A 14,697-nucleotide genomic window follows, 5' to 3' on the forward strand; every position below is an offset into this window, starting at 1 on the left:
AACTGCAGCATAATAAACATCCGAGAAGGAAAGACGGGCGGAGGGAGGAAGGGAAGATATACCGTGGTATGCGCGCGTGTTTTTGATACGCGCCTAATCGCCGTGACATAATCGCCGTACCGCCAGCGTGCAGCATGACGTGATCTTGTAATATAATCGATGCCCTTTTGTTCGGAGGCCACGCGGCTCGTTAACGTAAAAGCACACACATTAATACGCGCGCGCACACACACACGTACACGATTTATCGGGTAATCCATCAGAGAATTATTTTTCTCGCATGACACGTGAAAAAGGCAGATCGCGAGACGATGTACGGTTGACGATCGCCGAGCACCCGGTAGAACTTTGTTAATATACTTCTCAATCGATGGTCTTATCGAGCGACATACGCGATATGCACGAATTGCATCCTTTCAGTACAGGGTCCCTACTCGTTCAGAAAAAAGTGTCTCGCAAATTATTTCCACTTTATAATCTGATATTTCTAAAATCTCTGTCATTAAATGTGTACAAAACGATTAGAAGGAATAACATCTTACGTCTAAACAGTAGGGTAGAGCGGAGCTATTTGAGCATAGGGGCAAGTTGGTCAAATGCAAATATCTAAATAACCAAAATATATATAGATACGTCTATGCTTGCGTAATGTAGCACAAAGACAGAGATTATTGTACCTTAATACAATAATCTGTGTCCGGTTATCAACGGCCAAATACGTACGCTTTTTCGTTTTTATATATCAAAAGTAAAATTATTAGGTGAGTATTCTTTTTGGTCCACATGGTAATTAGAGCGATTGATAATAATCAAATGTATTTTTTAGATATAAGTTATTATCGTATTTTTTAACTTTAATGTTTAAGTTGCTATTTTATTTACGGTTTTTCAGTTATAAAAAAGTATTTCAGTCAACACCGATATGAGGCTTGTTGAGCCAGTACCTCATAAATAACCTTATAAACACTCAGCTGCTTAAATGAAATCTGTCTTTATCAATGCTTTTTATTCTATGTCAACGATTAAACATATACATATTTTACGTTTAATTATTATTATAAAGAGTAAAGATTTTAGTTTTTCTAATTTTGTTAATTAAAGCATTTAAAAAGAAAGAATATTACAAATTATTATATTTAAGATGCAAATAATAAAAATTTGATTAATATACATATAATCCTTTCATGTTTTTAATAATATATAACCTCATTAAACGGTTACCTTCATGACTCAATTTATCCTTCGAGGATGCTCAACATGCCCCATAGATGGGGCATATTGGTCCACTTTGCATTCTTGTAATTAACGTAATTTTTTTCTTATTTACGAGATATATTAAGGATTTATAAGTATTTAATTATTGAGCCAGATGAACATGCAACATTTTAAAGCATTTACCATTAATCTATCATAATTGTGTGAAGATTTATAATAATTTAAAGAAAAAGTGTCACAACTAGCTCCGCTCTACCCTACATCTGTTTAGTACGTATCTCATTTTCCCTCTATAATTTTCGTTTAGAAAAAAACACATACACACAAATTACTTTTTCTTATCTTATCGGGGTTTGAAAATATTTTAATATAAATAGAAAATATATCTACTTTTTAAATGTAAAACATGAGAAAATGCATCTATTTTTTTAAATATAACACGCAAAAAGGTATCTATTTTTTTAAATATAAAACGCGAGAAAATGTGTCTATTCTATTTTTGATAAAATCGAATACAACGCCTTGGACTCTTTCTCTGTTTATTAATTCACTTTAGATACTGATAAGCGACACACAAGTCGTAACTCGGAAACATATCGATGAAACGATATGACTAAAAATATACGTTTGCACATTACAAATGAAGAAAAAGATATGAGGGTTGAAAGGGTTGAACGCGACGATGTACCTGAAGGTTTTAACTTAACCAGGTCAAGCCTTCCGGCAAAAACCGAACGATCAAGTTCGATCCGATTCGTGTCCGGTCGCTCACGACTCCGAACGACAGCTCGATAGTATTGAGTTCAAATAAACACGTGCTTTTGTCTCATGGCGTCGGCCAACTGCCGACGCGCAGAACTCTGGACGCGAAGTTAAAAATAAAGGCGACCTGACGTTTAGCAGTCTTTATATCCAGGCCGCGACATAATAAGAAACTGGGATTCCGATGTTAATATTAAAATCATTTCATTTTAAGTCAATTACCTTTTAATCAATCATGAATTTTTACACAGATTTCTTTATCGTTTGAAAATCAATTTTTATCTTTTTCTAACATGAGATATTCTTTTTGGATCAATGCGATGATAATTTCAGGAAAAATAATTAAAATTTTTTTTTTTATATTTATTATACACTACGCCAAAAAATTAAGAAATTACCTATTCTCCAAAATTAGACAATTTTCAAAAGAGTGTAATTTCATAAAAAATGATTGTAATGGGATAATTTAGAAAGCATTTTAAAGCTTGGAATCTCTATTTTTCATATTGGTAATTTAGATAACTATCTGAATAGATCTAAAGTAGAGACTTCAAATTTCAAAATATTTTTTCTATCGTTTCATTACCATTTTTTACGAAGTTATGCTTTCTTAAAAATTGCTTATATTTTTGGAGGAGAATAGGTGATTAATTTGATTCTTTCGATAAAATCCAGGAGTCTAAAAACAACTCTACTGGCATTCATCAATAGTTAATCTTTAATTAGTAATTCCCACTCATATTTTAAAGTATATAGCTTTTATATTAACGGAAAACGACATCAAGTCAACGTGCGACATATCTTTTTTATAATCGGAGGATATATGAAATCACATCGACATGTTTTTTGTCGGTGGCGTTTATCGACATAATAGAGTAGTGACAATAGCGGTTAACGTGATCGCAGAACATAATTCGTATATAAACGTAGAATTAACTTCTGCTTTGTGAAATGGGACGATTCGACAAGGCGAGACCTGGGTACCACCGATGAGCTCGATCGACCGGAGTCCGTGCATCTCGTACAGAAAATCGCTTTCTATTACACGCTTGAATCGCCGTGGCCATCCGCCGCTTTCTCACGGAAGCTTTCAAAAAGGAAGAAGGTGAAAAAGGACGAAGAGAGAGAGAGAGAGAGAGAGAGAGAGAGAGAGAGAGAGAGAAGGAGAAGGAAAAAGAGCGCAGAGTTTATCGGCATCGAAACGGTGTTTCGCGCGATCGAACATGGGGCCGGGTCGTTATACCTAACCGTTTAATATATGTATATCCGAAGGCGTACGTATGTGTCTACTTTTATCCATGTATACCTGTCGTATCGATCGTTTCCTTGCCGTCCGCCAGCGCGACCGTAACGTGCGATATCGAACGCAAACAGTCGCATTCGATACCTTCCCTCCTCTAAATCAAGCGTGTGTGATAGAATCCATCGTAAGAAAGCCACGATCGGATGAACTGGGAACGACTTCTGCTTATTGTTACCCGAAATCGACGATGGAAGATTAATGCTAAGCAGGCACAAAACTGTCAATCAGGAAAATAATGGAAATTAAAAACAGCCAAAGAAATCAGGGAATTTTGCAAAATCTTCTAGAAAATTAAAATTCTTGACTTTAAAGAAATTTAATACGCGTACATTACGACACTTACGCAATTTTGGAATATTATCAACTTAACAATTAAATGAAACGGTATTAGCAATATTAATAGTGATTTACATTGCTCTCTATGTTAAATTGCTCTCTTAATAAAATATTTGATAATTTCCAAATCAAGGTGAAAATATAAAAAAAATTTCAAAATGTTGAAATGTTTGTTCAACATATATTGAAAGCATTATAATAGAGAAAATCATAAAATTTTGTCTCGAAATCGGGGAAAAGTTATGGAATTTTAGAATGAGGAATTTGTGACAACCCTACTAAAGGCGGGAGAATAATCTTATGCATAAAGCATAAAGCATAAGAAAATCAGAATCTTTTATTTCATGGAACTAATCAGAATCTTTTATTTCATGGAAAAGAAATAAATGAAGGACTTTGATTGGTCCATTTTCTTATGCATTATGCGTTATGCAAGACTTTGTGTTTCCGCCTTAAAAATTGCAATTAAGTATTCACGCTTCGATCTCTCTCGCGCAAACAGAGAGATCTCGTTATTTTCCACATAAAAAAGAAATGAAACAGCGTAAGGGCCCTCATACACAAAATGACGTTATAAGTTGCATAACCACAGTATAAAGCCGCTGAACCAATGAGCATCTCATGTAAATCAGCATCTTTATGTTGGATGCTTATTGGTTCAGCGAACTCATACTATGGTTATGCAGCTTATGTAATTTTGTGTGATGGCCCTAACTCTTCATCATACCGCGAAACAATTGAGGAACCCTCGCCAACGTCCGCGAGGAGTTCGCTCTGAGGCGCCGTTGAATGAACGTAGGGTACTACGACGAGCTATCCGTTAATAATTCCGACGCTGAGTCACCGTTTCCAATACGCCCACTGTCATCGCTTGATGCATTCCGAATGACGTCGGTCGCTGACACCGCGGTCACGTGACGTCCACTTCTCTCTATGGATCTCACGTTGTCCACTGAATGATCGGAAATCACGATCGGAGTCGCGCATGACTCTAGCCGGCCGGAATGTCATGTCATTTCGATAAACAGAGTACCGCCGGTTTTGAACTATTTCGAGTCGAAGACATTTCTTGGAACCTGATGCGCAACAGACGCATCGTGAACGTACGGTACGGTGGATAACTCACCAGTGATTATCTCCCGTAAAGATACGACGAGACAGCGGACGAATAACCATTCATATTTTATATATATATATATATATAAATGTAGATATACATTGACAGTTTGATGATGGCTATTGACAATGAAAGGCCAGCGATCGACTTGCATTAGTATTCTATAAATTACTGTCTTGGCACAAGATACTGTTTCTATTATTATTTCGTAAAGAGAAAGCATGTGTGTATATTTTCTCATCTCTCTTTTTAGTTACATCTTTCATCTGCCTTTTTAACTTTTTATGTGATAGTGCAAATGTGTAAATCGCATCTTTCCAGACAGCGAGTCGTTATATATTATCTATAGTTCAAGAAAGTCTATAAACAACTTAGCTGTGCTATCTATCTATAGACATAGACTGGTATTTTTCCATACAAAATATATTGCCTGGTGTATAAGTCCTGGTAATATGCAACGTACAATTTTCTCACCGCGAGAATTGAATTAAATTATCGCGTCGCGTCGCGCCGATATATCATAATTATAAAACAATAATAATTACGAGAACAATGTCTATGCTATAACTAATACTCGCGACGCGTTGATATGTTGCTCTCAGATGCTCACGATTACTCGCAAATATTATGCAATTCCTGCTTCTGATACCACCGCCGCTACTCGTTATCTCTTACATTCTTACCGCGCTCTTCTTTTATTACGTTCTTCCCTATCTCCTCATTTTTATCTCCAAGTAATGCCGTGACGTCGTTATCGTCTCCCTCCTACAATTTACCACAATCGTGTCGATGCACTCGTTCTGCATCTAGTGATGCATTTAGGCCCTCAACGTAGACAATTTGTTGCTGTAAATTCTTTTTCTGGTTTGCTTTATTGTTTTCAACATTCTATTTAAAAATTTTTTCTTCTCTAACAAAAAACAAATTATTCTTTTTCACAATTCTCACAAAAGACAAACCAATTTAACAATATAACTAAAAGTTAAAAATTTGTTATTATTTGCGCAAGTCCAAGAAATATAGAGTATCTTAAATATAATATTAATGTTTTTATCAAGACAATTTCACATTTGTACATTTTCGCAATTGTACGCGTTAAAAAAAATTAGATTTGACATTTAAACATTACTGAAAATAATTTAAAAATATTGCAAATATGTAATATTTTAGATCCAGTTTTTTATTTTTCTAAATACGCACATATATAAATCGCGCAACACCATAACTCCTAAACTATTTCTTCAAGGAGTGAAAGTCGTTCATATATCTGATTTGCATTTGTGTTATTTTGTGTTGCACTCTATGACTATAGAAATTCTGTTTAAAATTCTTGACTAGGTCGATTCCAGCACAAGTATTATGTGACACGAGTAAAAAAGGAAAAATAATACCGGAAAAAGAAAACAAGTATACTTTTCTTTTTCCGGTATTATTTTTCCTTTTTTTACTCGTGTCACATAATACGTAATTATGAAAATAATGGAATACGTGAAAGAGCATAGAAGAAATTCTTATGATGAATTGTACTGTTTGTGTTGCGCCTTATACTGTATATTTTGTATATAATCAGTTTCGTGATATTGCGCCATCATGCTCGTGTAAAAATGAATCGGATTAACTCTTGTCATTGTTTTGACACTACGTAGAAATCGGACTTTCAGATTTTTAGTTAATTAGCTAAAGCTATCATATGACTCCATTGACATAAGACAACAATTAGCAAAAGCTTTTTCAACAAACTTCAAATACGTTAATTTTAATATCAAACAAAAAATTCGTGTTTCTATTTTAATGATAATATAAGGAAAGATAATATGCTCAAAACCGATTGTATTAATAATTTACGTAATTTTCTAATTGTTTATCTGTAACATTTTTTTGTCTAATACATATCATTATGCGCAATTTACCTAATTTCCATTTCATTTGCTTTTGTATTCAAGAATTTCCTGCATAATGATTTGACTCAAATAATCGCGAAAACATCCGCTTCGATCGAGGACGTTCGTTCATTGATCTCCCTTCAATATTAAGGGTTAATTTCTAATCATTAGCAAAAATGACAAATTTTTATACAACTTTGCAAAAAAATATTCTGGCTTGAAAGTTATGGCTCATTTCTGTTGAGTAGTGGTTGATATATAATATATAATTTTGTCACCGTATTACACCATATCTCATCACGTTACTCTTAATTCGATATCCGGTGACGTATATTGTCGGTTTCCTGTAGCGAAGTACTAACTCTTTCCATGCACGGGTTTATCGTGGAAAAATTTCTGGAAGTTGGCTGACGCACAGCAGTTTGCCGCAGATACACAGCGTCGACACTGTAGAAATAGAGTGGCGTTTCTAGCTAGAACTAGCCGCTAGTGTCAATATTAACAACCCCCTGTTGAACATCCACCTTATCTATCTTATCCGTAGATAGCATGACGACGAGACATCGGTCTTTACTTTTCCATAAACCGATTAGACGCTATCATTTCGATTAAAATGCGCAAGTCTCCTCTTGGAATGCGTTTACTTTTTATGTCACTACATCGATATTTGAATAATTTAAAATTTTTAGTCATCCCTCTCCGTATCTATCTTGAATACGATTCGTAAATCATATCAGATATTTAAAAAATCGATTCTACATCTTTTAAATTCTTCTCAAATCTTTTTTGTTTTTTGTTTTTGTACGTTTAACTGATTTAATTAAACATTTTTATTTTAAAATTATATACGACACACAATGTAATAATATAAGGAATATATTTCTACATTTCTATTGTATGTTTAACTGTGGCAGTAAACAATTTTTTAAATTAATTTTTCTAATAAATCTTTTTATTACATTATAATCCGTCGGTTATTGAACAGTATAATAATGAAGCTAGGAAGTCTTCCTCATGAAATCGCACTCGCAATAATTAGGTATCGTCGTGTGTGACGCCTCGGCCGGCACCGTATACACATGCGTGCGTCACGCACACGCAGGCGTAACTAGAAAGCGACGCACGTGTCACGCGGTCGCGCAGGTATCCTACCTACACGCAATCTTCACGTCGAATCGTGCAATGACGTACCCTCCCACCCTCCGACACATAAATGAGTTTTAAGATATGTTTAGATGGAATGATACCGCATTAGACCGATGTGTCCTTCTGTTTCTGCTGATAATCGAGATAAAATTCCTTGAAATAAAAACTAATATAGAGATTTATCAGACAAATATATCTAAAACACATCAGTCTTTAAATATTAGTTGACAGCCAACCTTTCCCTTTGAAAAACAATTTTGATTCTGTAAAAATTGTGATTTACCGTTCAAATTTTTTAGGCAGATCAAAAAGTACAATTGTACAATCTTATGAACATACATATAAGAAAAAGGGTCAACTGATAACAGCATCCCCAGGAGTGCTTTATCTTACATATAATTGATTGCGGAGCAACTGAATGTATTTCTCGTTAAACTTTTTTTCTTTTCGTCAGTATTTACATTGATATACTAGTTTAATGTATCGACGGATAAGATAAGAAATTTCTAAATTTTACCATGAAGATAGAGAGGGGAAAATAGAAATATTTTTAATAGATATTTTATTTCGGTTCATCATTTTGTATATGATGCATCAGTTCTGATTCGAATGACAAAAGATGAGGAATCGCATTGCAGGGACTTCCTGGATTTTAATATGTGAACGCCCTTGGCCAGCGGCTTCCACACAGCGATTTTTGTCGTGTGTGCCTCTATGTGAAGTCACGCCGCTAGCACTTTCCCTTTTCAAGATCGATTTTGGCGCCGTGCGTCCGGACGGCGCAAGTCGACGACGTCGACGGTTCTTCAGGCAGGGCTGTATTTATACGTAACCGTCCAGTTTTCTCCCCTTGTTTCGCTTTTTGATGAGAAATCGGTGGGCACGCACTGTCCTTTCATTTCGAACAATCTTGAGATATTTTCTTCAAATTTAAAGGACTCTTGATTTTAATTGAAATCTGCACAGAGTAATGGACCTGCAATGTCATACGAGCTAGTAATATAATGCTATTGTTCAAAGATAGAGATTCCTCCATTCCTTTCGCGGAAGTATCCATATCGCGTTGGCGACATCCACAAAATTTTCAGTCAATTTGTCCATGCTTTCTATTTATTCCTCATTCCTACCCCCCCCCCCCTCTTTCTCTTCAGTACCTCGATCACCATGCTCGCTCCATCGACTTGTTAAATGGCAAAAAAAAATACGAGGACAGCGAGAGAGTGGGACGGACGGAAGAAAAAGAATACTCGAAAAAAGGTGTCTTAGGCTGAGACATCAAAAGCTCTTCCACGGGGGTGACCCGCTGCGATCCATCCCTGTCCGCAAAGGCTCTCTTTCTCTGTTTCTCTTTTTCTTTCTCTCGTTTTCTCTCTTCCCATCCGACGTTCTCTCTCGGTTCCTCCTCACCCCTCTTTCGTCTACCTTGCCTCGCGAAAACCCGCCGCCTTTCGTTAAAGGTGACCCGACGAAATCGCCAACGAGTCACACGTGCGTGTAAAAGGGTTGAAGAGAGGGAGAGGGCAGTTGAAGGGAAAAAGGAGAGAGGAGTCCTCCGGCGGGTGGTGGGCCGTCGGGAACCACGAGGCAGACAGTGCACGCACTCTTCGCGCTATGTCATGGATATCGCCGAAAATCCCCTAAAGGGAAATACGCGAAACAAAGGCCAATTCCCTTCCACCCTCGTATTGCTTGCCATCCGTCGTATCTCTTCCGTCCTCCTCTTCCTCCTCGCGTGCACGAGCGCCCGCGCGTTTATTGCATCCTTGTCTATTCCACCCTTGCCTCTTTTTATTCTTCAATTTTATGAATGTATGCTTAATTTGTTGTTGATTTTCATACATACTTTCTTCAATTGAAATGTAGCTTAATAAATTATTTAATGTAAATCTAATGTACATCTTTTTAGATGTAAAAAAAGATAAAAAAGGTTTATATCAGAAATTCAAGTGTTATTAAAAGAAACTCTCCCCAAATACAATTTTATTTGTGATTATAACGAAAATGATGTATTTTCTAAGATTTTTATGATCTGAAAAAATAGAATTTTTTATTCTTGAGATCTTCACATTCATTTATATATTTAATCATAGATATGAATGAACTAATATTTTGCACTAGTTTTCTTATCGTTGCATTTTTATCTGATAAAGTTGCATACATTTTTCTTTGAGCGTTATTACGTGAATAGAAATCGACATTATAGCATTATCGTCAATTTGCTGATTAAATAAATTCATGATAAGCAGTTACTCGTGAATTCAACGTGAATTGCAACATTAATACAGAATGATACAGAAATCCCTCGTTGCATGTAAGTGCATCGCGACTCAACAATGCATCTTGCGTGTATCGAGCACATTTCGCTTTCTTCATGAATTATTTTTACAATACATGAAGAGAAAAAAGTCTCTAATCCATTGTATGTATCTCAAGAGCCAAACATTATTAGAATTGTCATATTCAATAAATAATTTTAAAATTATTGAAACTATCGTTTTTAATTAATTATATAGAAATATAATTACTCTAATCTTCTACAAATTAATCTTGGATAATTAACATATGTTTATCTTTGATAGGCATGTCTAATATCTTAATACAATATAATACGATACAATTACAATATTCATCAAAACAGCTAAAAGTACGATAAAATGTAGAAATTTTTTAATAAAAAATTCGAAAGCACAATATCTATAATTGACCAATTGAGGAATTTTAATTTTGACCTGACGCGATATTTTCAGACGGTTGATTCGTAATCTAACTGGTTAGAAACATGCTCATAGCTTATAATCTAGGTTGCACAAGGTTAATCGCTCGTAGTCTTATCTCACGAAAGTGCGATAGAGTTTATCTTCGAACCCGAGTAGATCCTACAGGGTCATTCGCCGTCTTCTTCAAGGTTGCTCGAAAGCCGCGGCATCGTCGATGAGTGGGTCGGCCCGCTGAAAAATCGATACGTACGAAAGTGAGAGTCGCTCCCTCGGTTCCACCCTCCTTTTTGTTCTTCATGCTTCGCTTACTCTTCTTACTTGCCGTTTGGTTCATTCATGTTGTCGTGGCGGCCGCGCCGATGCACCTAAATGCGCAAGCACAGTTTACGCTCGTGCAAGTTCGAACAAAGTACGCAAAGCCGGTCAAAATGAAATTTAAAGCGCGTTAACGGCATGCGATTTGAAGCGCATCTCTTGCGCAAAAATATTTATTTCAATACTTGATCCAAGGTCTTCAAAAGACTCATTATCCCTTTTATCGAATCCTAATTGTCAGACACATGTCTGATATACTAAAATCCTTAATGATATACTAATGAAATAACCAGATCCTTAATGAAATTGTGACAAATTAAAGTTTTTTAAATTAAATATTAAAATATTTAAAATATAATTATAAATAAAAAGATTACAATTTCTAATCGAATTCCAAATTTAACTTTTCCAAATCTTATCGGATTTTCTCTTTAATATTGCAAATTATAACATAATACCTATAATACATATAATATTACAATATAATATGATATTGAAAATTGTACTGTTCCACAAATAGTTGTTTAAATAGTAAAGAGATCAAAAAGGACCCAACAATGTAAATCTATTAAAGCATCCTTGTTGTTTGATACATATTTGAAGATTAAAGAGACAATATCCAATCGATCTCTATAGGATTTCAGAAAAAAAGTATCGTGTTCAATTTTTATTTAACGTGTGAAATTTTATTTATGTTACTTAGCACGCAAGTGTTAGTTACTTTTTCTCCTTAGTTATTAAATCTGTAATATTTGTATACTGTAATTCTGTAATTTGCATATAATAATTAGTTTTATAATTATAAAATAACTTGATAAATTTGATATTATTAAATAACGACACGTTAACAGATATATCTCGTTATATTGTAAGACAACAATGCCGCTATGTAATGTAAACAGCCGATGACTCCCCGCCAGGTTGTAGCTCGGCTTTCAAAGTTTATTACCGATTACCGTTGGAATCTTGCTTGCTGCCGTGTAAGAGTCTGTCAGAGTCTCGTTCAAATTTGGCACTTTATGGCCGCTCTCTTTCTTCGCTTACAATCTCTACTCACTCAAGACGGATTAGAATACGTAAAAGGGATACGCAAGATGATGTGGTATTGGAATATCTTTTACATTTGTTATACGCTGTTAATGATATTAATATGTTATTAGATAGTATAATTAAGAACATAAGTGCGCGCGTGTGTGTTAATATGAAGTATCGTTTACTTAGCTTTGTGTTACTTCTTCGTGTTCACTGAAATATGTCGCTTAATCCCGGGTATTATTTTCTATTTTCAGCAGCAGCGGGGTTGCTAAAGTCCTCGTAAGCAATCTACCGGCTCAAATACGACTAGAAGAGCTGGACCTGCTGTTCTCCAACTACGGCCAGGTCCAAAACATCGAAAAAGTGCCGTCGCGGGATCCAAATACACAAAGCGTCCTCATTAGCTATGAGACGCAAGAGCAAGTACAACAGTACGTAGTCGGCATGGTCTTTTATCTGCGTTTCTCAAAAGATCAATCGATCTAGAAAATTCATAGCGCAGAGGTCGCTGTCTCACTTTTACTCACTCTTTGTTCGTCACGAAGAATTATCACACGAAAGTTCTTTCTTACCGCATGTATACATTCGTATTTGGAATTCACGTTAGGACTTTAGGAATTTGCGAATGAAGGCTAATGACGTTCGGTTGTTTCAATCCATGCAGGATTGACTACTTAATTTATATATGTGTGTGTGTGCGCGCGCGCGCGCGCGTGTGTGTGTGTGACTACTTCATTCATGAAAGACATTCATTGATCTTGTTATTTGCAGGGCTGTGAATCAGTTAAATGGCTACGATTTCGACGGCAATCCGCTGAAAGTGGAGATGTCCTCGGCGGAGAGCCGACGCAGAGGCCGCAGCCAACGCAGCGGCGGCGTGGCCTTCGCCGGACTGCCAGGTTCCGGTCGCCAGACGGATTTCCCGCTGCGTATCCTCGTCCAATCCGACATGGTGGGTGCGATAATCGGCCGACAAGGTTCCACCATACGGCAGATCACGCAGATGACGCGCGCTCGGGTCGATGTGCATCGCAAGGACAATGTTGGCTCTCTGGAGAAAGCTATCACCATCTACGGCAATCCCGAGAACTGCACCAACGCTTGCAAGAAGATCCTGGAAGTCATGCAACAGGAGGCCAACAACACGAACAAAGGGTACGAGTTGATTTTGGCTTTTTTGAATCTCCGAGTTCTAAATCATATTATAATAATCGCGATGTTGGTCGAGGAGATATATATTAAATAATATAGTCAATATTTTTATATATTTTATATTAAATATAAATCTATTTGAATACTGTTCATGACTTTTTAGTAACGCGTACTGTTAATTCGGTTTCAGCACTTTAACATTCTTGCGATCATATCATTTTAAATACATAATCACAATTTAATATTATTAATTTACATCCCTTAACCGAATCATTGTGTCACTGTTAATTGAATTGTGACGTTAATTACATTACATTACTTGTCGACAGTGAGATCACTCTGAAGATCCTCGCGCACAACAATCTCATCGGTCGAATCATCGGTAAGGGCGGTAACACTATCAAGAGAATCATGCAGGACACCGATACGAAGATCACCGTCAGCAGTATCAACGATATCAATAGCTTCAATCTTGAGCGCATCATTACGGTTAAAGGATCGATCGACAACATGAGCAAAGCCGAGTCCATGATCTCCAGCAAGCTTCGTCAAAGCTACGAAAACGATCTGCAAGCTATGGCTGTGAGTTTCAGCGTATATTACTCATTTTTTTACAGTAAAACATAATTTTTCTTAGAAATCTCTCATAAATTAAAAAAATATATAAGAAAAATATAAATGTGAAAAAAATTATTAAAAAAATAAACAGTATAATTGTACAAATACATTCACGCGAATTTCAGTGACTTGTAAGTGAAATTTGCGTGAAAGTATTTTATGAAAATCGAGTCTCGAAAGGTTCTATTTAAAATTTTAGATTTAATATTTATTTATCAGAAATTAAAGTAGCAAGAGCAAACTCTTTGATCAAGCTTTTAGTTTGATTGTGTCAACCTCGTTGAAATCTGGCGCAAATAAAATACATCGATTGCGTCAGAGATGCCGTTGCGTAATGCGACGAGGCTTCTAATCGATATGATCATTGTTTTCGCCAGCCCCAAAGCATGATGTTCCCCGGCCTGCACCCGATGGCCATGATGTCCACCGCCGGTATGGGCTACAGCTCCCGTGGTCCCGGCCTCTATGGTTCTGGACCCGCCCCATATCCCTACCAGAGCAGCCTGCCTACTCAACAGGGCGTCCCCGCCAGTGATACCCAGGAGACGACTTTCCTCTACATTCCTAACAACAGTGTCGGCGCCATCATCGGCACCAAAGGCTCCCATATCCGTAACATAATCAGGTTCTCCGGCGCGAGCGTAAAAATCGCTCCTCTTGAACAAGATAAGCCGGCTGAGCAACAGACTGAGAGGAAGGTCACCATCGTCGGCTCCCCGGAATCTCAGTGGAAGGTAAGTGCGATAACTATCCTTGCTGTTCCTTAATCTATTAAGCAAGAGCGAAATTCATAATTTTTTATTTTATAATTTTTTCAGTTTTACACACGAATATTTATATCGATAGATAGCTCTGTCAGATTTGTTTATTATAATTAAAATGATCATATTTTAAATATGTGAGCTATAAAATCATGACTTTTTGCTAATACTAAAATAGTGTCTGAAGTCTGTTTTACTGTCCATATAATGTCGATGCCCCATATTGGCAGATAGGTATCGCGTCGGTCTACCGTTGTAAAGGTCCCAGGTTCGAATCCAGTCGCTGACGAGAAAAATTGTATAGAACCTTAAAGTGCGTAAAAATGTTCGCGATTAC

The 14,697-nt window shown here is 36.4% G+C and overlaps 1 protein-coding gene across 6 annotated transcripts in view; it reads left to right on the plus strand.

Annotated features, from left to right (window-relative positions):
• Imp (IGF-II mRNA-binding protein) overlaps nt 1-14,697 on the plus strand; it is a 95,551-nt gene that overhangs the window by 78,406 nt on the left and 2,448 nt on the right. For 3 of the 6 annotated variants that reach the window (XM_018450852.1, XM_018450855.1, XM_018450857.1), the window contains 4 exons: nt 12,084-12,260; nt 12,601-12,984; nt 13,311-13,563; nt 13,977-14,333. In XM_018450852.1, the coding sequence (XP_018306354.1) occupies nt 12,084-12,260; nt 12,601-12,984; nt 13,311-13,563; nt 13,977-14,333 (1,171 nt within the window). The remainder of the gene's footprint in view (nt 1-12,083; nt 12,261-12,600; nt 12,985-13,310; nt 13,564-13,976; nt 14,334-14,697) is intronic. The other 3 variants (XM_018450853.1, XM_018450856.1, XM_018450858.1) reach the window with 1 other exon arrangement.

The sequence above is a fragment of the Mycetomoellerius zeteki genome, unplaced genomic scaffold (genome assembly GCF_001594055.1).
Source record: "Mycetomoellerius zeteki isolate Tzet28-1 unplaced genomic scaffold, Tzet1.0 scaffold3, whole genome shotgun sequence".
Lineage (NCBI taxonomy): Eukaryota > Metazoa > Arthropoda > Insecta > Hymenoptera > Formicidae > Mycetomoellerius > Mycetomoellerius zeteki.